The 27,768-nt window shown below is 39.9% G+C and overlaps 1 protein-coding gene across 5 annotated transcripts in view; it reads left to right on the forward strand.

Annotated features, from left to right (window-relative positions):
- Positions 1-170: 170 nt before the first annotated feature.
- ARID4B (AT-rich interaction domain 4B) overlaps positions 171-27,768 on the forward strand; it is a 126,792-nt gene continuing 99,194 nt past the window's right edge. For 4 of the 5 annotated variants that reach the window (XM_060035042.2, XM_060035038.2, XM_060035041.2 and 1 more), the window contains exons 1-2: positions 171-393; positions 1,392-1,446. In XM_060035042.2, coding sequence (XP_059891025.1) covers positions 1,441-1,446 — 6 coding nt within the window. In that variant the 5' untranslated portion in view covers positions 171-393; positions 1,392-1,440. Of the gene's footprint in view, positions 560-1,391; positions 1,447-27,768 lie in introns of all 5 variants that reach the window. The other variant, XM_060035039.2, reaches the window with a different exon arrangement.

Genomic DNA, 27,768 nt, shown 5'->3' on the forward strand with positions numbered 1-27,768 from the left:
AACAGAGTATGGGCGGATTCTAAAGAAGTCTAACCAATCCGAGGTCGTCTAAGAGGCCATCCGGGAAAGAGGTAGGGGAGGGGAAAAAAGTCTAGGGGAGGGGAGAAAGGAGGGAAGGGGGGGGCACTTGGGGTGGGGGGGAAGCGATGTTTGCCCGTCAGTCGAGTCCGGAGTGAGGAGCTTAGGCGCCGGAGCGGAGGGAGACTCTTGCGCTTAAGCTTGCAGCCGCCACGGCCACCGCCTGGACCTTTGCCCGGAGGGAGTCGCAGAGGGTCTGTCGCCGCCGTCCTCTGCAGGGCAGCGCGACTGGGGGCTCGGACCTCCAGTCCAGGAGGGATTTTTCGTCGTCCCCCCTCCCCCCAGCGAGGGAGCCCGAGCGGCCGCCAAACAAAGGTACCAGTCGCCGCCGCGGGAGGAGGAGGAGCCGGAGCTTTAGCCTCAGCCACCGCTGGACCCGCCGCCCTTCTTCCCCCATCTCTCCCCCGGGCCTGCTGATTTTGGGGGGGAGCAGGGGAGGGGACTCTGGACGTGCCAGGGTCGGAGCTTGCCTCCCAGGAAGGTAGGGGCATTTTCTGGGGCTTTCGCGGTCTCGTAAGGGGGTCTTCAGGGGAGTCACTGGGCCCGGCCGGGGAGCCGGGGAAGATCGCTGGGATGGTGTCCCCCGGCGCCCCAATTCGGGGCCTCGGCCTCCGAGGAACTCGCGCCGCCCCCCTCCCCCCCGCAGTTGCCGAGTCCGAGTCGCCCCCCACCCTGGCGGCCGCACACTCGGCGCTTTAGTGCCCCTCGGCCGCGGTGGGGGGCCCCGACCGGTGGGGGGGCTCTGCCGCCGCCCGGCCCCTCGGCGCTCTCGCCGTCCCCGCGGCCGGCAGACGTGGATCCCGCTCGCACTTGTCGGGTGTCCGCCCCGGAGCGGGACGTGGGCTGAGCCTCTGCGGCGGGTTGGTGTAGCCCGCGGCCCTCCGGCGGGTCCGCCGCCCCCGCCGTGCTCCCCGAGGCCCGGCCCGCGCCCGCTCGGACGCGGGGTGCGCAGCTCTTCCGAGGGGGAGCGGCCGGGCCGGCGCGCAGGCCTGCGGACAGGAGGGCGGTCGACCCCGCGCCGGCCCCCGGGCTTGTAGTGAGTTTCTTCTCTGACAGAAATGGCGTCATTGTCGGAGACGGGAAACTCCGTCGGGTCCCGACAATGGGGACGGGAAGCTGTCGAGCTGTGTAGGTGGTTGGGTTTGCGGGGATGGCGGGGCCAGAGGGGGCCCCGGCTCGGCGTTTGGTGGTTCGGGGACTGACGCCTCCTTCGGCTCCTTGTCGGGGTGCAGGCTTCGCACGGTTCCCTCCGCCTCCGCCGGTGCAGAGGGGTGCCCGTGGTGTTGACGGGGTGTCTTTTGTTTCGCCTCCAGGTGCAGGTGAATCTGGTGTTTTCGAGGGGATCGCGGCCCCAGGATCATCATGAAGGTAAGATCACCTCCAGAAAGCCAGCCTCGGGGGCTAGAGGATCCAGGAAGTGGGGGGGTTTGATCGAGGTCGTGTGAGTGACCCCGAGTTTTGCCGAGGAAGGTGTGTGAGGTGGCTTGGGGCCCGAGCTCGTCCCCGGGGACGACGGGGGTCAGCTGCCGTGGATCTCGGTGGGCTTTGCTGTGGACTTGGAGCCGGTTATAGGATATCTCGCTGAGGATGATGTTTTTTCCCTCGTATAGAACCTCTTTTTGCCGGGAATGAATGATAGGAATAACTGCGTGAATTTAAGTGTTTTAAAAGCAGGTCAAGTAATCTGACTCTAGAAACTGAACCGTACTGTGGTTCTATCGGTTACGCCGATGAAAGAACATCTCATTTATTGTGTGAACAGTACTGTGAATTTTTAGTAGAAGACCTATTAGATTAGCGAAATCAAATATAATCTTAATCGAAAGATTTTTCAGGAAAATGTTGGTGATCTTTAGACAACTCAGAGATAGCAGTTGTTCCTTGTATTTCCGGGGATTTAGGATTATATGGTGTGTTTTTCTCTACTGATCCATTTGGTCTCTAAATTATCAGATGCTCTATTGCATTGTGATAAAACCGATGTGGAAAACCGATGGTCAGGTTCCTCTTAAACGTAAACATGTTAACTGAATGTAGGATGTTGTCTAAAAAGTACAGTCTACTTAAATGGTGGAAGAAATTACAGTCATAAAAGGACAGGTTTTTTTTTTTCACTTTAGAGAATATGTAATTGAATGCTGTCGTATTTTTTAACGCACTTGAGGATGAAAAGCCTTAGATATCTGAAATGTCTAGATTCAACTGGTGGAACTTAGAGACTAGCAGATATTTTTCATCCATTACAAATTCACAAGTGCTTGAAAGGAGTACAGGGTTTTCACAAGGATAGAAACACATCAGTTAGTATGTTAAAATGTGGGTGTCATCTACTTTTGATAGTTCCTTTGAATTTTTTTTAAAAAAATTTATTTCTCTTCAGAATCAGGACCGCTTTCATAGTACTGCATTCAGATTAAGATTTGCAATACTTATGTTTATGGTGGAAAGTGAAAGCTGTGGCCACTTAAATATTTATCATTATACAAAGTAATTAAATTTCATCCAGTTTTTTGTGTTTTTTGTTTTTCTTTTTTATGTTTTTTTATTCTTGAGTTTGGGATGCTGTAAACTCCTACCTGAAACAGTTTATATCTGCTGAATTACTATTTTGCCTTCATGTAAATGAAAAAAACTGATGTTTCAGAAATGAATCCCTTTTGTTAATCACAGATGCTAGCTACACCTTCTGTGACCTGTATGAATCAGTGACAAGTAAATTTATCAGGGAAAACTATATATCTTCTTTGGTGTTGGACAACAATTTCTTAAGAAAAGTGTTGGGTTGAATAATACATAATAAGATCAGAAGCTGATTAATATGGGATTTAGTTTGGAATAAATGTTGTAATCTGTCACAGTTTCCAGTGTAGTGCCTGGCACATCTCGAGCACTCTGTTAATGTTTGGTTAAAAGAAATGTAGTAAGTTGAAGGTCTTTTAGATTTTAGATTTTCTTACCTTTTCTTTCTTCCTTTCATTTCCTTTTTTTTTCCCCTTCAACTTATCTGTTTAAAAAAATGAAAGTACGTTGGAAGCTTCAGCCCTGAAAGTTTTACGGTATTAGGCAAATGCAAATATTTTGGTATCAGTTTAGAACTACTCATGTTAAGGGCTCAGCATTTCCATTATTACTGGCTTATAAAAAAAGTTACTAGTAATGTTAAAAGGAAAGAATTGTTAAAGTAATCTAATTTTATGAAAGAAGAACTGCTGTTATTGTCAGTATAGTAAGTCCTCTCTTTGGGAATCTGCTAGTAATCAGAAGTCCTAAAAATGTAGCTTATTTCTTTCAACTTAATTTTTTATGTTGTGAAAGTTGAGAGGCTGCCCATGATTGGTATTTTGCTTTAACAAAATTGCAATTCAAAAAGTATGTAGTATTGATTATATTAGGCTTAGATTTTCTTGTTTGTGTGTTCCCAGTTTCTATATTGTAATGACAACTGAGCTGTAGAAGGATTTATGCCAATTATCAGATCTTATCAAACAGATTTGTATTGTGTAGCAAGCTTTTAAGTTTGTAGTATGTGTCCTACTAGTCACAGAATTAAATTTTATTAAGTGATAGTGTATTGAGGCAATTCAAAGTGTGTAGGAGTACACTTTTTTGGTTGTTGCTTTAAAGTCCCAAAACAAGGAAAAATACATGTAGCATTTTAAGTGCTATATGTTTTAGAAGCAATTTTCCTGTTAGAATTTACTTAAATAAATAAATAAATAAATAAATAAATAAAGGCCTCTTTACTGACGAATATAGTGTATCTCATGGTATTTTTGCCCAGTGTGTTTTTGAGACATGACTGTAATGTAAAAGCAATTTTGTGCTTTAACATAGATCATGATGTTGGTGTTATGTTTAGTTTATTTTTCATCTTTTTGGTAAACCTTTCAATGTCACTGATAGCACAGTATCAGGAAATAATAGATTATTGAAGTTTATAAATAATTCTAAGAGTTAATTATGTCAGATACATTTCCTACTTTTTTCTAAAACTTTTTTTTTTTGCTTTTCTATTACGCAGGTTATTAACATTTCTCATTACACTGCAGTAAATTTTGAAGTGGAAATGGACTGGATAGAGTAGACATTTCAGAATCTTTAGGGGATAAGTGATTTAGGTGGTTGTACTTAGGATCTGGGGAGATGGGCTTTTTCAGATGTACCATTCTCTCCTCAGTAATCACTGCCTGAGACCACATAAAAATAATGGATTGATTACAAGTGCCTTTTTTAATGTCTTTTGCTGTGTGAGTATTCTCAGTCCCTTTCCCCTTCCTCCCCCCGCCTTCCTTTTCCCTTTCCTCTCTCTGGATCCCTCCCTCCCTCCCTCTTTCTCTTCTACCTTTCCTTCCTCTCTTCCTCCTTATTCTTTCCTCCCTCCCTCTCCCCATCTCCCTTCATTTCTCCCTCCCCCTTTTATAAATCATTCATTTAACAACATCCCCTTCCATGTGTCAGGCAGTGTGGCATGAAGGTAAATACGCTCTCAGACCTGCTGTCAAGGAGCTCACAATTTAGTTGAAGACGCAGAAAAATAAAGCAAACAGTGCATATTGAATTATAAGAGTATTTTTTGCAATATACAGTATTTGTGATAAGTGCAATGGGAGGGCATAAGAGGACACTTAAAGCAGAGAGCCATTGAAAGTTCTCTGGTGGAACTGGCATCTAAGCTGAGGGTTAAAGCTTTTGCTAGGCAAGAAGAGTAGAAGACAGTGTTTCAGATAGGGAACAACATATTGGAAAATAAAGGAAAGAACAAGATGAGGTATCTGGAAACTGTAAGTAGTTCACTATGGCTGGATTAACTTAAAGCATGATGTGTTTGGGGTGGGAATAGGAGGGCAGTGATGGGAGATGAAGTTAAGTTAGGGAGTTGAAAATTTTCTCGAAAGCTACATGGAACCGCTGAAGGTAAAGACACTGATTTGTACTGTAGAGAGATCACTTTGGTGGTATTGTAGTGAATACGTCAGAAGGGAGATCTGAATGGAAAGTCTGGAGATTCCAGGTGATAAGTCAAAGTGAGAAGTGAATAAGGACCTGAACTAATGTGGTGGGAGTGGAACAGAGGGAATAGATCTGAAATACCTAGGACATAGAATTCAGGGCTAATAACTCACCCTGGGGTGGGAGAAGATCGAGGTTTCTCTCTTGGGGCATGAGATAGATGTTATCGTCATTTGAGTCATGCTGTCACTGGAGTAAACATGAATAAGGTTCTGAGTATTTAAGGGACCTGTAGGAGGTCCACATCCAGGTGGACTTACTAATTAAGATGTAAGGGTAAGAGCAGGTCGAGTGAAGAGAAAGCAGAGACTTGCTTAATCCAGTGTGAATGTTAACCTGTAGTTAATAGTCATAATATTTCAAGGGATTTAGACCCATAATATGGCAAATGTATTTTGTGCTATAAATTTGTGGTCTTTTCGATGAACAGGTAATTTTATAAAATACCGACTTGTTTTCTGTCCAAATTTCTAATCCTTTGCTTATTGTAATTTTAAAAAGTATGCTGGACGAGTACATATTACACTGAAGAGTGTGTTTTTGCTAACTTAGCTTGTAAATTCAGTCTCTGAAGAGATATTGCATGCCTTCTTTGTACCAGACATGGTTGTAAGTATTGAGGATACAGCAGTAAACAAAATAAGAATTCTTGTGGATTTACTGTCTACAGTTGACCCTAGAACTGCACTTATATGTGGATTTTTGATAAATACAAATATGCAGTGTAAATGTATTTTCTCCTTCTTATGATCTTAATGTTTTCTTTTCTCTAGCTTACTTTACTGTAAAATACATATAACACTCAAAATATGTGTTAATCGACTTTTTATGTTACTGGTAAGGCTTTGGTTAACATTGGATTAGTAATAGTTCAGTTTGGGGGAAGTCAGAAGTTATACATGGATTTTCCACTGCATGGGGGTGGTGGCGCCCCTAACTCTTACATTGTTCAAGGGTCGACTGTATTAGGGTAGACAGACACCAAACCAGAAAAAAAGAAGTGATAAGTGGTATGAAGGGAAGTGAAGCAGAATCAGGATAAGAGGGTAGAGTGACCGAGAGTGTTGCTTTAGATTAGATTGTTTGACCCTGAGATGTTTAAGGAACAGGAAGGTGGCCTTTAGGGCTGGAGTGGGAGGAGATGGGGCTTGAGAGGTCACAAGGGCCGGAACAATGTAGGCCACAGCAAGGACTTAGAGTAAAACCTGAGTGTGCTAGGAAGTCACTGCAGAGTCTGGAGCAAGAGAGTGAAGTGGTTGTGTAGAGAATAGAGTGTAGGCAGCAAGAGTGGAAGCAGGAGATGAGTTGCGCGTCAGTTCTGGTGAGAGAGATGGTGGGGGACCAGGTGTGGGAGATGGTTGTATTGAGGGTGGGGACATAGAATTCTGATGGATTGGGTGCGAGGGAAAGGTTCTGCTTGCTGCTGCTTACAGATGACTAACCCTCCCATCCCTGGCCCCTTTAAATAAAAATCTTTTTGCTGTGATTAGTTGGTGGATGGGATTCTTGGAACTGAGTGTAGCCAAGGAGCTGTTCCCAACTCTTAGCCTTCCCTTACTGGTGAGCAGTGAACACTGAGCTGAGCAGTCCTTTGTTTTTGTTTTTGTTTTGAATTTTAGGAAATGAGGTAAAATTCACCGTTTAAAGTATGCAGTTCAGTATTTCTTAGTCTTCTCACAAGATCGTGTATCCATCACTACTGTCTAACTCCAGAACATTCTCACCTTCCCCCCAAAGAGTTCTCTCTTCCCTTTACCCCTCCCCTGGTGATCACTAATCCACTTTCTGTCTCCAAGAATTTGCCTATTCTGGACATTTCCTAGCAGCGGAATCGTACAGTATTCCTTTTGTGTCTGACTTCTTTCACTTAGCATAATATTTTTAAGGTTCATTCATTTTTGTAGCATATGTCAGTATTTCATTCCTTTTTATTGATGAATAATATTCCATTTTCTGGATGTACCACATTTTGTTAATCTGTTTATTAGTTGTTGGACATGTGGATTATTTCTACTTTTTGCCTATTTTGAATAATGCTGCTGTGAACATTATTTCCAAGCTTTTGTGTGGACATGTATTTTCAGTTTTCGGGGTGGTGATACTACCTGTGGTAACCCTGTTGAGAGCTGAGTGTTGGACTTCAGATGTTTTGTGTTGCTGTGGCAAATGGCCACCAAGAAGTTGGTCGTTTAAAAAATTCACTTGAGGCTTCCCTGGCGGTCCAGTGTTTAAGACTCCGCACTTCCACTGCCAGGGGCATGGGTTCATCCCCACTGCTTCTCAGTGTGGCAAAAGAAAAAATTAGTTCAGCATTTACTGAGCGCTTATGTGCGAGTCTCCGATCTAGCCATTTAGGATATATCAGGGAATGGGACAGGTAGAAAGTCCTGGCCCTGCGGATGTTACCTTTTAAGGTGGAGAGGTGGGCAGACAAATCAGAATAAATATAGTAAGTAGATTATCTCACCTGTTAGGTGGTCAGCAGTAGGGCAGTAAGCGGGGAGCTCAGTAAGGAGGATTGGGACTGTGGAGTGGGCAGGTTGTAGCACTAAGTGAGGTGGTCACGTAGGACTCATTGAGAAGACATTTATGCAAATGCGTGACAGAAGGATGTAACGGAGCGAGTCATGTGGCTTCAAAGGCATCTGGACATGTTCAGTGAAGTGCACAGAGGCCAGGGTGGCTGGAGTGGAGGAAGGAAGGAAGGAAGGAAGGAAGAGATCGGGAGTGGATGGGGTCAGACAGGTAAGGGGGATGCAGGCTGGGGGTGGAGCAGATCAGATCACATCACCTGGGACCTTGCAGGGTTTTGTGAGAATTTTGGCTTTCACTCTGATAGAAATGGGGAGCAGTTGTGGGTTTGGAACAGAGGAGTGATGCAGTCTCATTACAGAGTGGCAGATTTTCATTATATTTTTAAAGGATCACTGACAGCTGTGTTACAAACAGGCTGTAGGCAAATCTACAGGATAGAACCTGACCAGTTAAGAAGGTGTAGTTATAAGGGATGGTGGGTGGCTGCCACCGCGAGGGAGGTGCGGAATGGTCAGATTCTAGATGTGGTTTGAGGGTAGAGCCAAAAGGAGTTCTTGTCAGATTGAATGCAGAGGAAAGGCAAGGAGGTTACCAAGATGTTTTGGCTGAATAACTGGAAAATTGGGATTTTATGATGAAGTTAGGGCTGCATAATTTTTGGAAGTAAACATTTATATTTAATAAATTTATAAGATATATTTTATATTTAAAGTATAAATATACTTTACTGTATACTTCAGCATACAGTGAAGTATGCTGACTGGTATGTTGCTCTGTGAAATGTGGCTGTAAACAAAATGTAGGTATGCTATACAGTGCACCCTTGAAGAGCATGGGTTTCAACTGCTTGGGTCCACTTAGACGAGAATTCTTTGCAGTGAATACTACAGTCATACTACACAGTGTGTGACTGGCTGAATCCGAGAATATGGAACTGTAGATACGGAAGGCCAGCTGTAAAGTTACAGCGGGATTTTCAGCTGCGCCCCTAACCCCGGTGTTGTTCAGGAGTCAGCTGGGTTAGCTTTTTAGTAACAGACGTTTAGAAGCGTTGGAGCCTTTCATTCTTGTTGAATTGTTTAAAAACAGGACTGCTGCTGCCGCCTTCATTTTGGTGTTTCTACATTCATGAGACGCATGCACTAGTATTCTGTGTAAGATGACACCCACAGTCATCTGTGGGTCAAAAAGGATCAAAATCTTTTTGATATTTAAATGTTGCAGATTCTAGAAGGCGTGGATTTTGATAAGGCATATACTGAAAGTAGAATTATTTAAAATTTGTGTTGATTACCTAAGTGCAAAGCATCACTTTTAGCTTGTAACTTAATTTGAATATAAAAGACAAAATATTAAAAAAACAAACGTGTCACTATTTCTTTTAGTTGGGCCTTCTTTAAACCAGTGGACATTGAATGAAACATGAGCTATAAATAATGAGCTTTTGTTCCCAAGATGATTGAACTTTTTCATTTATTTACTTTACATCAAAATAAGATGGTATATTTGTTATCTCTTAAACTACTAATCAGTATGTTTAACTTAATTTTAAGCAAGAGCTTTTGTTATAAAAATTATTACATTTCTCTTCTTTTAGGAGTGCAGGAAATCTTGACATTTGAGTTTTCCATGGAAGATAATGTGTTTCTAGAAATCTGATAATTTTCATACTAAGATTGGAGACAACATTCAAGTTTGGGGAGGAAAAATGAGTTTAAAAAAGTATGTAAACAGTTTACCAGAAGATAAAAAGATCTGCTAGGGTCAGTTTACAAAGACAGAGAAACCAAACTTCATGTTCACCTTGTATACTAACAGTCATGTTTTAGGCTGGTTAATAGGACTAAAGGGACAAAATAAAAGCTGCAGAAAAGCAGGTTTTAAAACAACACTTGTCTTACTCTGAGGATAATATCCAATTGTGAATAACTAGATGTACTGAGCTTTAGGACAGTTGGAGATAAGTATACAATTTTACTTACTCTGCCTGGTGTGTCTTCCCAGCTTAACATTGGTGCTGGCAGTCAGGTGGTAGAGAGCCCGATTCTCTGGGCCATTATTATGATTAGAAGGAAGAAAATCTTTACAGAAAGTAATGTATCACCTTTAAGTTATAAATTTAGCTATTAAGAGAATAATAATTCCGTACGTAGTCTTTTACTATTCAAATGTGTCAGATTACAGTCCATATGGGACAATGGGATGGATACTTTACCTAGACTTTCCTTATTTAAGCCATTTTTTTCTAATAGATGAATTTTTGGCAGTGTGACTTAACTCTAGGATATCTAAAGTCCTATGTCAAGGTTTTGGCAAGTAACAGACTGCTGTCTCCTAATTTGATAATCTTGAAGGGCGTAATTGCTTATGAGAGTATAGTCATTGATAACTGTTTAATAAGTTTCATTTTAAGTCACACTAATTTTTTATCATTTTCTTTAATAGCAGAAATGAAGATAATAAACTGCCAAACCTTTGATCAAATGGTACTTAAAGAAAAAACTCATACTGATAGTCAAAGTTATACTTAAAAATGGCTATAAAAAACACTTTGTTTAGTTAAAGTACTCAGTAAATAGTGTAGCTTAGTGATTAAGAGCACATGGCTGGGAAAGAGAGAGGTCTTGTCGCCACTCCTGTCTTTCTGTGTTCTTTACTTGGCTGATGAAGTTTAGGTAAAGTTATTTATTTTTGAATTGAAAGTAAACATCAGTTTCATTTTTTGCAAAGTGGGGTAATAATAGTTACATCACAGGGCTGTGTAAGTACTAAATGAAATTACATTTGACATAGCTGTGCTCGGCATTTTTCTGAGCAGTCAGTACATGGTAGCTTCATTATTCTGGTAAAAGCCTGTCATTTCTGTTTTAAATGGATAGAGTGAGGATTCTTTCATCAAGACTGCTTGGGATTGAATTGGGACTCTTGTGCTACCAAGTTGTGAGCAGTTTTCTTAAACTCTCTAGGAAGGCTGGTGTCCTTGTCTAAGAAGAGGAATGGTGGTAGCACTTAACCTCACGGGGCTGTTGGGATGACTAAGTGTAACAACAAGACCTACTCCATGATAAGTTATTACTTATTATGTAAAATTGTAGCTATTATTATTAGTTCATGGAAAGAATGTGTAAACTCTTGTGAATTTAAGTAGACTTTTGGGATGGTGCAGTGACTCTAGTCTCTTAAAGGTTGATTTGGAAGTTGGGGGAAGAAGTTACAATTTTGCGATTGAGATTAAAGGCTGTTATTGCTGTCTTTATGAAATCCTTAAAAACAGTGTTCAGTGGAAGGTGAAAACCAGATTTCTTTATTCTAAGAACTCTTTGCTCCCATTTCAAACCTTTACTTATTCTAGCACTTCCTGATGCAGAAGCTTCTCTTAGTAAATACAATACTTGTTCTCTCTTCTCATTTGCTGCTGGCTTGCCCAGATGGGATTCTTTCAAGGGAAAAGTAAATTTTACTTCCAAGCCTAGAGGGTGGTTATTGCATTAAGTGAGCCACAGGAAATCTTCACCTTCTAAGTGGCCATCCACCTCCAGACTTGCTTATGCGGGGACATTTTTTTTCTTCTCAGGGTCAGATCACTGTTGTGATGTGGCAGTTAGTCACCTGAAGCTGCTGTAGCGTGGCGAGCCTGTGGGGATGGGGTGAACGCGTGCTGGGGCCCCTGCAAAGCCTGCGTCTCTACTCGAGAGAGTAAAAGGAAAACCGAACAGGCTTGACGACAGACAGCTACTGTCGCTGTCAAAGTTTAAATGAGGCAGCTTGGCTTACACCTATTTGGGAGTTTTTAAAACATTTAGCTTTTTATATTTTCAGTTTTATCTTGGTAAGTATAGCTCATCCGAGGTTCCATTTCAATTTTTTATCTGAATATTCTTGTTGAAAGTGGTTCACTGATTTTTCTTTTTTGGCCGCACCCCGGGCTGTGGGATCTTAGTTCCCCGACCACGGATTGAACCCGGGCCCCCTGCAGTGGAGGCGTGGAGTCCTAGCCACTGGACCACCAGGGAAGTCCCACGTTCAGTGATTTTTTTAAAAAAGTGGTTCAGTGTTGGAGCGCTCTTGAAACTTAGTAAGTCACCTAATTTTGCTTTGCCCCAACTTGGAGAAATACTTTTCTAAACTAGTTCTATTCCTAGCAAAATTAAAGAAATTTTCTTTTTTTAATTATAAAAGCAATACAGTTTGATGTAAATATTGAAAATTACATAAATGTAATATATACAGTGAATAGTAAAAGTCATTACCTTCCCCAGTCTCACTTCCTGTTGGCAATTTGATTTAAAAGTTTGGGGTGTATTCTTCCATACGTTTTTCCTTGCACATATAAATAGACATCTGAGTATTTTTTGATATGCTTGGTTTTACAAAAATGGGCTTATACTATGCATATTGTTCTGTGGCTGTTTTTACATCTTTTTATATCAGTATATAACAGATCTGTGTCATTCTTTTTTGCTGCCTTCAGCAAGGTTTTATTTGCATTCAGTGTGCTATTTTCTCTACCACCAAATGATTTATTTAGGTCACCACTGTGTTTCTTTAGCTTTACGTTATGGCAGATATGTATAGGGCTCTCTTAGCAGTGTTCAGCATTCAGTAGATATTCAGTAAGTATTATTAATATATTTGAATATCTAGTATACTAGGTGGTGAATAGTCCCAGTCATCTGTAACATTTATGATAGTCTCTCATAACCCTATAGATTATTATTACAGCTACTATTAATGAAATCTGATTGCATGAGATTGCTTTTTTAAAATGTTTATTTATTTTTTATTTATGGCTGCGTTGGGTCTTTGTTGCTGCGCGTGGGCTTTCTCTAGTTGGTGGTGCGCGGCAGCTACTCTTCGTTGCAGTGCGCGGGCTTCTCATTGCGGTGGCTTCTTCTGTTGCAGAGCACGGACTCTAGGCACATGGCCTTCAGTAGTTGTGGCACATGGACTCTAGAGTGCAGGCTCAGTAGTTGTGGCTCGCGGGCTCTAGAGTGCAGGCTCGGTAGTTGTGGCGCACGGCCGTAGTTGCTCCGCGGCATGTGGGATCTTCCCGAACCAGGGCTTGAACCCGTGTCGCCCGCATTGGCAGGTGGATTCTTAACCACTGCACCACCAGGGAAGTCCCGAGATTGCTTTTAAAAGGCAAGCTGTGAGAGGTAGTGAGGGAACGTCCCGTGCTATGTGGCTGCTTCTAAAGAAGCTAATGTTGTTCTTGGGCTCTTATTAGAAAGTTTAATTTGGGACAGACCACTGTAGGCAATGACCCCAACAGATGTTTAGTCAGAATGTGTGGTTTGTAAAGGATTTTGTAACACTACAGTTAGGTTTTTAAATGGCACATTATGTTTGTAAAGTTTCATAATCATTAGTTATTTCTTATAACATCCCTTTGAGGCAGGTCAGCAGCATTTTTCCTCTTTCATGGTTGAAGAAGCAGATGCAAAGATGTTGAGTGGTTTGCCCACAGGCACACATTAAACTGATGGCAGAATCTGTTCTCCTGTTAGTAAACTGAGCCATGCTGCCTCTGCTAGTTGTAAGAGAGTAATAAAGGTGCTGCCATTTAGTGGCCTTTTGATGGCTTTATGGAATAGTTAGTTTAGAAACCTTTTACCTACTTTTATTGAAAGCAACAGTTTTAAAGCTAGAATTTATTTGCATTATAGTATTAAATATTTTAGGGAAATCTGTACTATTCTCTTATTAAACAGAAAAAATTATATGAAAATATATTAAAATGAACCGCAGTGGACTTAGTTTTCCTGGGAGAGCCTATACTGGCTTGAAAATTAGTATCGTAAATTAGAGGAAAACAGTACAAGGCTTTGAAGATATTTTAAATAGGAGAAAAATGAATCGTCAGGGTATATTTTCGCAAGTAATTTTGAGTTGAAACACTGTGGCTCATAGAGCCAGAAGAGACTTGCAAAGAATATTTGGACCTGTGGATTTAGACCCCAACTGTTCCGCCATGTAACAACATGGAAGGTTATCTAGACTAAAAAACTTTCTACAATCTTGGTGGCATTCCTTAAGTTATAAGTTTAGTTGTGTGAATCATTCTCTATTTACTTGTTAGGACTTGATTCTATTATTCCATAAATTGCTGTCATATTTTAAAAGAATATTTTAAAATTCAGGGTTAATTCCTGTGTAATTGTTTTCTAGAAGTCAAGAAACTATTATGTAAGAGTATGCAAGTTGAATTTTGAGGCATTGAATGGGACAGAGGTTTTTATAAGCAAATCATGGCTAAATTTTACTGCTTACTACCTATGTTCTTTACAAAACTGTTAAACAAATTCTTGTAGAATGGTGACAGATTTAGGCTTTATTTGTTTCATATTGCTGCTGTAACAAGTTGCCACATATTTAGTGGCTTAAAACAGCACAAACTTTTTATTTTACAGTTCTGGATATCAGAAGTCTGCAGTGGGTCTCACTGAACTGAATTCCTTGTGTGGGCTCTAGGGGCGATTGTTCCTTGCCTTTTCCAGCCTCCGGAGGCTGTGCACATTCCGTTGCTTGTGTTCTTACCTCCGTCTTCAAAGTCAGCAGTTTAGTATCTTCAGATCTCTCTGGCTTTGACACTACCTCTTCTACCTCCCTCTTTCACTTATGTTAGGACCCTTGTGATTTCTTTGGGCCCATCCAAATAATCCAGGATAATCTTCCCATTTCAACGTCAGTTGACTAGTAACCTTAATTCCGTGTACAATCCTAATTCCCCCTTGCTGTTTAACAACAATTTCACAGATTCTGGGGATTAGGATACAGATATCTTTGGGGAGGCCATTATTATGCCTACCACAGACTCTTTAGTTCAGCAAAATCTATTTAACCTTTCAGGCTTTTCTGTAAAATGAGATTAATATTACTGTTTACTACAAAGGAGTTAACGAAAATGGCAATTATATGCCCATGCAGACAGACCTTGCATAGAATACACTCAGAAATATTAACTGATGCTTTCTGAGTTAGGTGGATGCTTGCGGATAGGTAGTCTCCAAGGTAACCAGTGAGTGGGCTTGGTAAACTCCAGTCTGAATATCTGGAGTTAAGCCTGGCCTCTGGAAGCAGAACAAGATGTCAGTGAATCAAACGCTTTCCAGAGAATGAGGCTTCATTACTGTTGTTTACTCTTCATTTGCCTCTTATAAAGGCAGGTTTTTGTTTTAGTATTCAGCTTTTCCAGACCTTTGCGTGTCGAGAACAGTGATAATTTATAGCATAGTGTTGAAAAAAATAGATCAGTGCTTAACCGTAATTTGTTTTATGGTTGGAATCTGTTTTAGTCTCAAAGATACAACACATTTTTTAAGCAGTAGGCTTTTCTACTTGCTAGGATTTTTCAAAGAACTACTATGACAATAATTAATGGAGAGGCCTTGAGTAAGTGCAGTTTTAAATCTCAATTGCTTATGATTGATTGTTTTGTATGTGCCGAGTTGGTATTCCTTTTTGAAGTTAAACTTGGAGACTTGCTGTGTTTAATGTGATTTCCTAATTTTTCTTTGTGAGTCTTTCAACTCTCACAACTGTGGTGTTGTGAGGCAAGATTCACAGGGTGAAGTGGTAGATAGTGAAAACGGCTGTTAGAAAACCCTGCCGAAGCGAATTGTAGGGGTAGATATGTCTTCTTTATTATTTCTATATCCAGGTTAAAATTTGAGTTACGTAGCTCTAGAATAAATTTAGCAAAACATTTCCGTGTGATCATTCACTCGTTACCTTGTAGATAGTATAGATGGAAAGAAATCCACTAATTCTGTTTTATTACAGACCTGTTTCAAGTAAGTAAGTGATTGAAATTTTCTCAGTTCTGTGGTTGGAAAAATTTGTTTTTTTCTATGTTGCATTATCATGTATTTCTTTGCACACATAACTGCTGATTGAATATGGTTTAAGTTAGAATGTGTCTAAAGATTGAGTTGCAACCAGTCATTTGGTTCTTGTAGCATGACAGGGTCCTCTGACTCTGATTCTAACCCTTCTCTCCTTTGTCCTATCACTATACACATATTTCTAGCAGTGCCCCCATAACACTCTAATGACAGGCAGTAAATGCTGGACAACTGTTTATTTGCATCCATGCATCAGTACACAAAATAAGTTTCACAAAGTTCTGTCTGCCTGAGTTGTAGATTTATGCTCTCAAATTTCTGTTTTACATATATCAAATATTTTGTCTAGTGTTTCTTAGAATATAGATATATGAATGATTTGAGTTTGATAGTGCATATGGTACTGTCTTCAAATTATCTAACTTTTTAAAAATTAGATCTCAGTACCTCATTTTAATGGAGGTGATAAATTCAAGCACCACCCTTCATTGTCAGACTTCATCACAGGTGTATTAGTAGCAAAAGAGCCTGTGTTTCAGGATGTGCTGTTGCTTGCCTCATCACCTTGATGGTAGAGAAATAGTGGATTGAAGTTGTTAGGTTTAAATCCTGCTCTGCCTTAACTAGTTGCAGGGCCTTAGGCAGTTATGGGAAATGGGGAGAATAATATTTATTCTGGATACGTCATACATTTAAAAAGACTGTCAAGGACTCTAAAGACTTCTGCTGCTCCTAAAAGAAGCATTAGAATCCTTTGCAAACTAATGCTTTAGGCAGCTACCACCCATGGATAAGAACTATGAATTCAAACTGGTGTGGGCCAGCCTCCTCGCTTGGATCTCTTGACTCATAATCCAGTGTTCCTGTCCATCATATCACAGAGCCAGCGCCAGGATTCAGATCTCTTCAGATGGCAAGGTTCAATAGTGATAGGCAAGAAGCGTTTTTTTTTTTTTTTTAACATCTTTATTGGAGTATAATTGCTTTACAATGGTATGTTAGTTTCAGCTTCACAACAAAATGAATCAGTTATATATATACATATATTCCCATATCTCTTCCCGCTTGCGTCTCCCTCCCTCCCACCCTCCCTATCCCACCCCTCCAGGCGGTCACAAAGCACCGAGCTGATCTCCCTGTGCTATGCGGTTTTGATTTTTTTTTTTTGTATGAGAAAATAACTCCTTGATGTATTAGTGTCTGGTGTTAATTTTTTGACCGAGGCTGAACTCTCAGGATTTGTTATTGTAATTAGGATATTAAGCTTTTGGATAATTTTAAAAACACAGTTTATCCCCTAGAAAAACACCAAAAGCTTCTTACGTATATGAGCTTGGATTAGGTTCAGACTTTACGATGGTTCTAGAAAGTACAGTGAGAGACTTATAAGACTGCAGTTTTTAATGAATGAAACGCCTCTGTGTATGGATCAAAGCCGGCTTTTATGGCAAGCATTAACAATGTGGTTTAGTTCCCCATCTCCATGTCCCTCCAGTTATAACTTAAGTTGCCTTGATTGCATATTAGCTGTGATTGTTAATGAAACAAATATAGGGTCCTAATTAAGCACAATGAAGATCTCAAATAAAGTGAAGCAGTATATTACTAAGCACCAATCTGATAAACAAATATTTAACCAGTCTAGTGGATAGGCACAGTGACTGTTTATAATGCAGATAGTAATTTATATATGTGTTTAATATGATGTAGTAATTGGCTTTAGATTAATATATTAATTGAAACAAAGTTTTTTTAATTTGGGGGAAATTCAATGATATTGAAATCTGGGGACTCAAAGTAATAAAAATAGATGGTCAGAGATGAATACACTGGAGGGTAAGAAACATGCTGGTGATACACAGCTTTAAAACTTTATTATGGAAATTTAAAACATACTAAAATGAAGTTCAGCTAGTTTTCCCATGCTTATCACCTAGCTTTAGCCGTTGTCCACATTTTGCCATTCTTGTTTTATCAGGGTCACTCGCTGCTCCTTCTTTCCCCTCCCTGCTCACCATGTAGCATTTTAAAGCAAATTCCAAGTATCATTTCATTGATATCTTTATCTAAAACATAAGCGCAATGCTATTGTCTCAGCTAATAATATTAACAATTCCCGAATACTATCCTATAGTTAGAAGTTTTCAAATTTCTCTGTCTCAAAAATACTGATTGGATTATTTACATCAGGATCCAAATAAAGTCCTCATGTTGCAACTGAAGGATATGTCTCTTAAGCTGAGTCTTTTATTCTGTAAAGTCTCCTCCCTTTTCATGCTATTTATTTGATGAAGGAACCATGTCATTTAACCTGTAGAATTTCCCACATTCTGTGTTTGGCTTATTGCATGTTTTTGATTTTGTTTAACCCCTGAATTTCCTGTAAGCCGGTAATTCTAAAGGCTTTGGTTTTATAATTATATCACTCCTACTACATTTGTTAGCTGAAATTCTTCTATATTTGGTAACTCTACAATACAGAAATGCAGGATAAATGATCGATTATTTTCCCCCTCACTTTGCTGGTTTTTAGATTACGTAATGGGTTGGTGCTCTAGGAACCTCCTAAAACGACCAATGAAGTGTTTTTGCTTTTAGTTTTTTAGTATCATGGATTTTTATGTACTCTTTGTGTCTTAATCCATTGTGGTTGCTGTTTTTGATATTTTAAGTGCCTCATCTTTGGCCATTTGGAGTCCCTTCAAATGGATTCCTGTGTTCTTTTGAATATGATCCCCTTAGTTTTTGATAACTTCCTTACTTTCTGGCACAAGAAATCTCAGGTTCATCTTGTACATTTCTTGCCCCAGACCTGGAATCAGATATTTCTTCAAGGGGCCCTGGTTTCCTCAAGAGGGAAATGGTTTTTAGAAATCACAATCAGGGTATTAGGGGTATTAATTGCTACTGGTTTCGTTATTGCTTCTAGGTTTTTTTTCAGTGTTTAGACCGAGGAAATAAGATTGTTTTTTGTTTGTTTGTTTTTATAGGTTTTTTTTTAATTTTTAAATTTATTTTTGGCTACATTGGGTCTTTGTTGCTGCGCGTGGACTTTCTCTAGTTGCGGCGAGCGGGGGCTACTCTTCGTTGCGGTGTGTGGGCTTCTCAATGCGGTGGCCTCTTTTGTTGCATAGCACGGGCTCTAGGTGCATGGGCTTCAGTAGTTGTGGCACACGGGCTCAGTAATTGTGGCTCGCGGGCTCTAGAGCACAGGCTCAGTAGTTGTGGCGCACGGGCATAGTTGCTCTGCGGCACGTGGGATCTTCCCATACCAGGGCTTGAACCCATGTCCCCTGCATTGGCAGGCGGATTCTTAACCACTGTGCCACCAGGGAAGCCCCCAAATATCTGTTTTTTAATTTAATTTTTCAAATGGTTAAAACACTTACATGGCTGAAAAGAGTTTTAAAAAATACATAAAGTAATATAGGTAAAAAAACCTTTCATCCCACCTTTTTCCTCCATTTGTTGCATTTCCTTCTTTCTGCACAGATAACCACCACTGTTTTTCGTGTATCATTCCTGTGTTACTTATGCATAGAAAAGCAAACACAAATTTTCCTTCTTATTCCTCTTTTTTACCTTCAGTTTTTAAATCATACATACTATTTTGCACTTTTCAGTTTTGTCACTTAGCACATCTGGGAAATGTTTCTCTACCAGTGCATGGAGAGTGCCCTCATTTGTGTGTTCTTTTAACAGCTTTTTTGAGGTGTAATTTTTGACAGCAAAAAATTAAACCATTATAAGTATAAAAGCCAGTGTTTTTAAAATAAATGTGTAGGGTTGCACATTCGTCACCACAATCCAGTTTTGGAAATTTTTATCCCCCCTAGAAAGTTACCTCCTGCCCATCTGCAGTCAATGCTCACTCCCATCTTTAGCTCCACACAACCCTAGATCTCCTCATTTGTTTCTGCAGTTCTGTGCTAGTCAGTTTTATGGATGTAATGTAGTTTATTTAACTACTCCCCTATTTTTGGATGTTTGTGTTGTTGTTGACCTTTGTCTTTTACCAACAGTTCTGAGATGAGATAACTTTGTATATATATTATTTCATACCTATGCAAGAATATAGGATGAATTTGCAGGAGTAGGGTTACTTGTTTAAAGGGTATATATACCTTTTAGATTTTGGTAATTATTGCCAGTTTTTCCCCATGTAGGTTATACAATTTACATTCTCTCCAGCAGCATGATTGCTTATTTTCCCAAACCTTACCAGCCAAGTATGTTACCAGATTTCTGAACTTATGCCAGTCTGCTATTGGAAAATGGTATCTTGGAGTAGTTTTATTTGCATGTCTCTTATGAGTGAGTTGAACATCTTTTTATATGTTTAAGAGTCACTTGTATTTATTTTTATGTCAACTGCGTCTTCTTATAATATGTTCATTTTTCTGTTAAGTGGTTAGTCTTTTTAAAAGTTATTAATTTTGGGCTTCCCTGGTGGCGCAGTGGTTGAGAGTCCGCCTGACGATGCAGGGGACACAAGTTCGTGCCCTGGTCCGGGAAGATCCCACATGCCGCGGAGCGGCTAGGCCCGTGAGCCATGGCCACTGAGCCTGCGCGTCCGGAGCCTGTGCTCCGCAACGGGAGAGGCCACAACAGTGAGAGGCCCACGTACTGCAAAAAAAAAAAAATAATTTCTAGGTGTTCTTTATATATGGGAGGTTAGCTCTTTGTAGCGATATGGATTACAATCCTTTTAGATTACAGTTTGTCATTTGTGTTTCAATTTGCTTGCTTTGTGTAGTTTTTGTTTGCTTTGTAGAGTTCTTTATTGCTAAATTTATCAATATTTCCTATTATAACTTCTGAACTTTGAGTTTCTTTACTATTTAAAGTAAGGCCTGTGTTGAATATCCTTCCTGAGTTTATTTACTATTTAAAGTAAGGCCTATGTTAAATATCCTTCCAAGGTCATTAACTCATCATCACTTTGAATTAAGTTAGAGATTTAGCCAGATATACTGACTTGCATCTGTGATGAATACCTTTGAACATACGTTATCTCACACATATACAAGCATATCTGTTGGAAAAATGTTGGTATATATTCTTGGGGCTGTGGATATATGTTTTTTAAAAATTTTGACAGTTACCATCACATTGAATACATGTTTTTTCCAAGACTATTAAGATATTGCATTGTTAATAACTGGTGAGGAAATTAATGATGATTTGTGTTCAAGATGCCAGATTGTTAAACTCCTCCAGTACTACTAGAAAAGCTCTGGTTGAAAATAGAATACTTAGCTGTAAATAAGAATCTTCTTTTTTCATTTTGTGTTGTTCTTCAAGGCACCAGAATTATATTTTAGAAATTCTTGAAAATTTTCCATTATCTCTTAAAATAAAAAAGTGCCTATTATGCATTCTCCTTCTTGACATCTGCCCTAGAGCAACACTTGTACATGTGCACAAGGAAGCATGTACTAATATGTTTATTGCAGCCTGTTTGTAATAGTGAAAAACTGGACGCCACTTATATCATTAGTAGAGGAGACGTTAAACCGTGGTAAATTCCTACAATGATTATATCACAAAAGTAATTTGATAGTGTTTACTGATCAGAAAGATCTCCGAAACATTTTTTCCATGAAAAAGCAAAGTTGAAAGGCAGTGTGTTAAAATAGTATCAACTATGAAAAATGTCTTCACAAAAATACTATATCTGGACACATATACATGTATATAAATGGAAAAGTCTGGAAAAAAATCTGGAAGGACATATCCCAAAATGATAAAAGTGATTACCAATGGGAAGTGGTTGGGATTGGGTATGGTAATTTAGGACTAACTTTAATGTTTTATTATTTATACAGGGATAAGATAGTCATAGATTGTGTAACTAAAAGCTAATTTTACACATACTTTGGCAGTAAAAGTATGCTGTTTGTGCATATGTCCCTGTAAATGCAGAGAAAGGAGACTGGAAGGATATCCTGAGGAGGTGACAGTAGTTGTATTGATGAAGGATGTGAGAACAGAAGATGAAGAGAGACAACGCATACTTTTGTATACATCTGTATTTCTCTATTTTCATAAAGCAAATGAATTCATTAGTAATGTGTATGATACAAAAAAGACTAAACTCTTTGAGACCAAGAAATCATATGAGGATATGATCTCATTTTGTCAGGCTAATTTAACAGTTCTTAATGAAAATACTAGCTGCCAGTTGAATCACTAGGTAGAGAATTAAGATATATTTTACTGACTTGCTGATTAATTTACTTGATGTGATGCATTTTCATCACTTTAGGGCAAATACAAGAATAAAAATAAATAGTTCTTTCCCATATACCATCATGAATACTAGTCGTTTCTAGTATCATGCAAGATGGTAAACATAGTCAGGGCTGTTCTCTTCCCCTGTGTCCTCATCTGGAATTTTCTCTTGTTCTCCCCTTTGCTTCTACAACCTCTCCTGCAGTCTGGATCTCTCTCTAGTTCAGTTTTCTTAGTTTACCGGCCCAGGATCAGATCTGCTCTTATGAAGTGGGAATTGGCAGTGAGAGAAAAAAAAAGATAAAATTCTTCTTCATCCCTTTATTCAGTGAGTCACTGAACATAAAGATGTTTCCGGTTAGTCCTTCTGTCTCTATCCCTACCTTTTATCTCGTTCTAGATTATGGCAAGAGATTCCTACCTGGTCTCTCTGATTCTGCCTTGTATTCTTCTAGCCTGTTTTCCACATGGCAGGCACAGTGATCTAAGACATACATCAGATTATTGTCACTCCTCTGCATAAAATTTTGTAATGGTTCTCCTGTTGCTGTCAGGCCCTGCTTCCCCCTTGGCCATCAGAATGCTTCTCGATATGATCATGAATAATTACAGCCTTCTGTATTGCCACCTTCCCTGTGCACTCCAGTTCTCCAGACTGTATTTCTCATTTCAGGTCGTTAAACATCTTGATTCTTTTTCCTTGACTACCAGCTGTCCTTCCCTGATACCCTGAGACTGATTTATGTCCCCCTTTGTGCTCCCCGTATACGGAACTTGATCACAGTAGTGACCTCTGTGTTGCAATTGCTCACTTGTTTAACTGACTCCTCCACTAGACTTCTTGGAAACAAAGACTAGGCCTTAGGCTATATCCCCAGTTCCTAACTAGTCCGTGTATATTCTAGGCTTTAGGTCAGATTTGCGAATCAGTGAATGGTTAATCTTACCATGCGCCCAACCTCTCAGCTGTTTTCCTCTCTTACCCTTGTTTCTCATGTTCTTTCTCCACCTAGTGATAGAGGGAGTGGAAGAAATAGGGAAAAGGGTAGAGGAAGAAGGAGACTGAAGAAGAATGCAAGGAAAGTTTGCTGCTGGGTTCTTAGTATTCTGTGTCTAATTCCTTTTTCCCCCCCTCATACTCCAAGGATAAAGTAATTTATTATCATTATTACAAAGAATGGACAGATGCTATTTCAATATCAGATTTTTGGGCAAGTGATACGGTTTTTAGTTTAAAAACTAAAAAGACAATATGCTGAGGTATTAAGGGAAACTGTACCGATGTCTGCCATTTACTTGAGATTCACTGTCTGAGAGTTCCAACATCTGCCATAGCTGAGGCTGGTTCTGATACATGGTCTCCTTCTTCCAACCGTGTTAGCATGCCTTGTAATTTTTTATTGAAGGCTGGACATGTACTGGGTAAAAGGAACTGAGGCCTTTAATATGAGGGTTTATGTTTAACGTCTAGGAGTTAGGCTGTGTTTACTGTTTGTTGTAGCTGTAGGTGTCAGAGGCTAAAATTTCCTTTGGCGTCCTTGTTTCTGTCTTTGCGTTTTCCTAGAGATTTCTTAAGTAAGGTCTGGTATATGCAGTTCTTTCACTTGTAATCCGCTGTTACTATGCAGGAGTTCTACGGATGTGATGTCAAGGTGTGGGGGGAGGCGAACCACCCTGTAGTCCTATGATCAGGTCTCATTCTTTAGTGTGCTGGTGTCCCTGGGCTGTGACTGTCGCAGGTGCTTCTCCTCTTTAGATGAGACAGGAAGGCTTGAGGGGGCTGGCATTGGGTATTGTACTTCCCCAGGTCAGTTAGGCTCTGGTAAAGTTAGGTTAGGCTCTGATAGCATAGTTTCTCTTGAGGGCAGGCCTTGTTAAGGAAAACAGAATGCTCTGGGCATGCTTCAAAATGGTGAAAAGGTTCTCTCTCTCGCTGCCAGAGCCTGAGGGGGATTTTGCTTCGATCTTCTCTGTGAGAACCTGTGTTCCCGTTTCACGAGGGTGGAGACTGCCTTACTACTGAGTCCCCTTGGAGTTTTTAACTGTCAAGCTGTCCACGCTGAGGCTCCAGCACGTCATCACCTACACCTGACCGGCTCCGGCAGCGGTTTCTGCTCCCGCACTGCTGTTTCTCTGATAAACTGTGATTTTCCGTATTTGGCTGTTCCTCTCTCCAGTTTGGGGGGCAGTGGTTTGTTCTGTGACCTTAGTTCTCTGCTGGATCTAAGAAGAGTTATTGATGTTCAGTTGTTTTTTTTTTCTTGTTGTGGGGATGGCAGTGATGACTTCCAATCTCTTTACAGGCTAGGTGGGAAGTCTCTGACCATTTACTTGCAATATGAATGGCTCACAGCTCGATAGAGGGGTGGTGCAAAGGTGTGAAGTAAGTGGAGTGTGGTAGAATGTGTGTGCTCTGACCAACAAAAGGTAAGACAAACAGAGACGTTGTCTGGAAACTGAGGAAGGGCTTTATATTTAAGCAGAACTTTGGCAAATGGAAAAACTTGGGGGAGGGACAGATAGCACTGTGGCCAAAGGCCCTCTGTGCTGGGAGAATTTAAAGTGGTGAAAGCCTGGCATGGCTGGAGCATAGAGCCTATTCCTGCCCAATTCTTACCTCTGAATATTTGATTAGAATTACACTTTACAATACCCATACCTCTCTAGTTCCTTGCTTCAGGGCCAGTGCTTGGAGTTAGAGTGCTTATCTTTCACTTTGGCCTTAACCCTCATTAAAAAAAAAAAAAAAAAAGGCACTCCAGGGGTAATATATAGTATAAGAAGTCTTTCTTTCAAACTTTTTTTGAGCACAGATTTTGTATAACAACCCAATGTGTGTATACCCACAAACAACGGAAACACAAATTTCCCAAAATAATAACTCTACCATGTTCATTTCACTCTGATATTTTCTGATCTTTTCTATTTCATTTTTTAAAATGCTGGTCAGGACCCATCAAATTACATTTACAATCCGTTAAGAGGTTGTGACTCACAGTTTGAAAACCACTTGTGTAAGGGAAACTTGGTATATGAGTTAGTACTCTCAGAATGAGAGTACTTTCATCTTCTGCCAGAATTATGCCCAAGTATTTAGTAATTTTTTATTCTATTGTAAATGGTATTGTTTTAAATTTTCAATTTCTGATCGTTCTGTATATAGGAATACAATTGATTTACTTATATTGATTATGAATCCTGTGATCTTGCTAAAACCACTTATTATTAGTTCCACAGGTTTTTTTGTAGATTATTATTACTGCTTTAAATGTTTCATAGAATTCACCCGTGAAGCTCTTTGGGCCTCGTTTTCTTTGTGGGAAAGTTTTAAACTACAGATTCAATTTTTAAAATAGATACAGGTCTGTTTCCAGTTATCGTTTCTTGTTGAATGTGCTGTTGTAGTTTCTGTCTTTCAAGAGGTTTGTCCATTTTATCTTATTCGTTGAATTTATTGGCATGGAGTTGTTCATAATACTCTCTTGTTATCCTTTTAATATTTGTATACTCTGTAGTGATATCACTTCCTTCATTCCTGATAATGATAACTTGCACCTTTCCTCTCTTTTTCATGATCTGTCTAGATTAGCAATTTTATTGATCTCAGCAAGTCAGATTTTGTTTATTGATTTTTCTCTATTTTTTTCTATTTCATTGATATTCATGTTAATTTTTATTATTTCCTGTCTTCTACTTACTTCAGGTTTCATTTGTTCTTCCTAGTTTCTTTTTTTTTTAATATTTTTAAAATTTAATTATTTATTTAAGATTTTTATTTTGGCTGTGTCAGGTCTTAGTTGCAGCGTGTGGGATCTTTGTTGAGGCATGCAGGATCTTTCCTTGCAGCACACAGGCTCTTTGTTGCAGCGTGCAGACTTCTCTCTAGTTGTGGCCTGCGAGGTTTTTCTCTTCTTTAGTTGTGGCATGCAGGCTCCAGGGTGCTTGGGCTCCGTATTTGTGGTGCGCAGGCTTAGCTGCCCCATGGCATGTGGGAACATAGTTCTCCGACCAGGGATCGAACCTGCGTCCCCCGCATTGGAAGGCAGATTCTTTACCACTGGACCACCACGGAAGTCCTTCTTCTAGTTTCTTAAGGTGCAGGTTGAGGTCATTGATTTGAGAACTTCCTTCTTTTTTTATGTACATGTTTAGTGCAATAAATATACGCCTAAGTACTTCTTTAGCAACATCCCACACATTCCGATATGTTGTATTTTTGTTTTCATTCTTTTCAGAATGCTTTTTAATTTTCCTTCTGATTTTTTCTTTTACCCTTGGGTTATTTTGACATGTGTTACTAAATTTCCAAATATTTGTAGACTTTTCAGAGATCTTTCTGTTATTGATTTCTACATTAATTCCATTGTGGTTATACTTTGTGTAACTTAAATGCTTTCAAACTTATAGATACTTGATTTGTGGCTCAGAATATGTTCTTGATAAATGTTTTGTGTGTATTTGAAGAGAATGTATATTCTGTTCATGTTGGGTGGACTGTTATAGATGTAAATCAGGTTGCGTTTGTTGATAGTGTTATTTACCGTCAATGGTTGGGATTTGTTGAACTTCTCGGATCCCTAGGTTTATAGTTTTCATCTAGTTTGGAAACAATTTGGCTATAATTTCTTCAAAATTTTTATAGTTTTTTTTCCTTCTTCTTTGGGGACTCCAACTGCATGTATGTTAGGCTATTGAAAGTTGTGCCGAACCTTCCTCACGCTCTTCTCATTTTTTGCCAGGGGCAGGGGTTCTTTTTCTTCTTGTTTTATTTTGGATAGTTTCTATTACGGTGTCTTCAAGTTCACTAATCTTTTCCTCATCTGGTGGTTTTTCATCTCAGACATCGTTTTTTTTCTTACTGATTTTTTAAAAGTAATTTTATTTATTTATTGGCTGCGTTAGGTCTTCTTTGCTGCATGTGGGCTTTCTCTCTAGTTGTGATAAGTAGGGGCTACTCTTCGTTGCGGTGCGGGGGCTTCTCATTGCGGTGGCTTCTGTTGTTGCAGAGCACAGGCTCTAGGCATGCAGGCTTCAGTAGTTGTGGTGCACGGGCTCAGTAGTTGTGGCTCACGGGCTCTAGAGCACAGGCTCGGCAGTTGTGTTGCCTGGGCTTAGCTGCTCCACAGCATGTGGGATCTTCCCGGACCAGGGCTCGAACCTGTGTCCTCTGCATTGGCAGGTGGTTTCTTAACCACTGCGCCACCAGGCAAGTCCCGTAGTTTTCATATCTAGAAGTTTGAGTCCTTTAAAAATATTTTCCATGTCTCTATTTGACTTTCTGAACATATGGAATACACTTACAAGTAATTGCTGTCCTTAGGTGCTAATTCTTTTTTTTTTTTTTTTTTGCGGTACGCGGGCCTCTCACTGTTGTGGCCTCTCCCGTTGCAGAGCACAGGCTCCGGACGCACAGGCTCAGCAGCCATGGCTCACGGGCCCAGCTGCTCCGTGGCATGTGGGATCTTCCCGGACCGGGGCACGAACCCGTGTCCCCTGCATCGGCAGGCGGACTCTCAACCACTGCGCCACCAGGGAAGCCCTTTAGGTGCTAATTCTAACATTTGTGACAGTTCTGGATCAGTTTTGAGTGATCGATTATTCTCATTATGGATCATGTTTTCCTACCTCTTTGCATGCCTTTTTAAAAAAAATTTTTTCACTTCTTGAAACTTTATTTTGAAAAACAAAAAAAAAGACAATAAAAGTGACCTCAGAAAAGATAATTTTTAAAGAGTGGCAGCAGATGCAGTGCAGCTAAGTAGTTTTATATATGAATTGTTACCCCTCCTCTTCACTCCAACCCCACCAAAAATCTGGAAATAAATTCAGAAGGATAATGACCTAACACTAAATCATTCAAATTCAGCATTTTTCACCTAAAATCACAAAATTTTAAATCTGTTCATCAATTAATTTCATCTTTTAATCTTTGATTGGATGCCAGACATTGTGAATTTTGCCATGTTGGGTGCTGGATATTTCTGTAGTCCTATAAATCTTCCTGGGCTTTTTCTTAGTATGTAGTTAAGTTACTTGGAAACAGTTTGATCTTATCAGGTCTTGCTTT

This window comes from Delphinus delphis, chromosome 16 (assembly GCF_949987515.2).
Source record: "Delphinus delphis chromosome 16, mDelDel1.2, whole genome shotgun sequence".
NCBI classification, from domain to species: domain Eukaryota; kingdom Metazoa; phylum Chordata; class Mammalia; order Artiodactyla; family Delphinidae; genus Delphinus; species Delphinus delphis.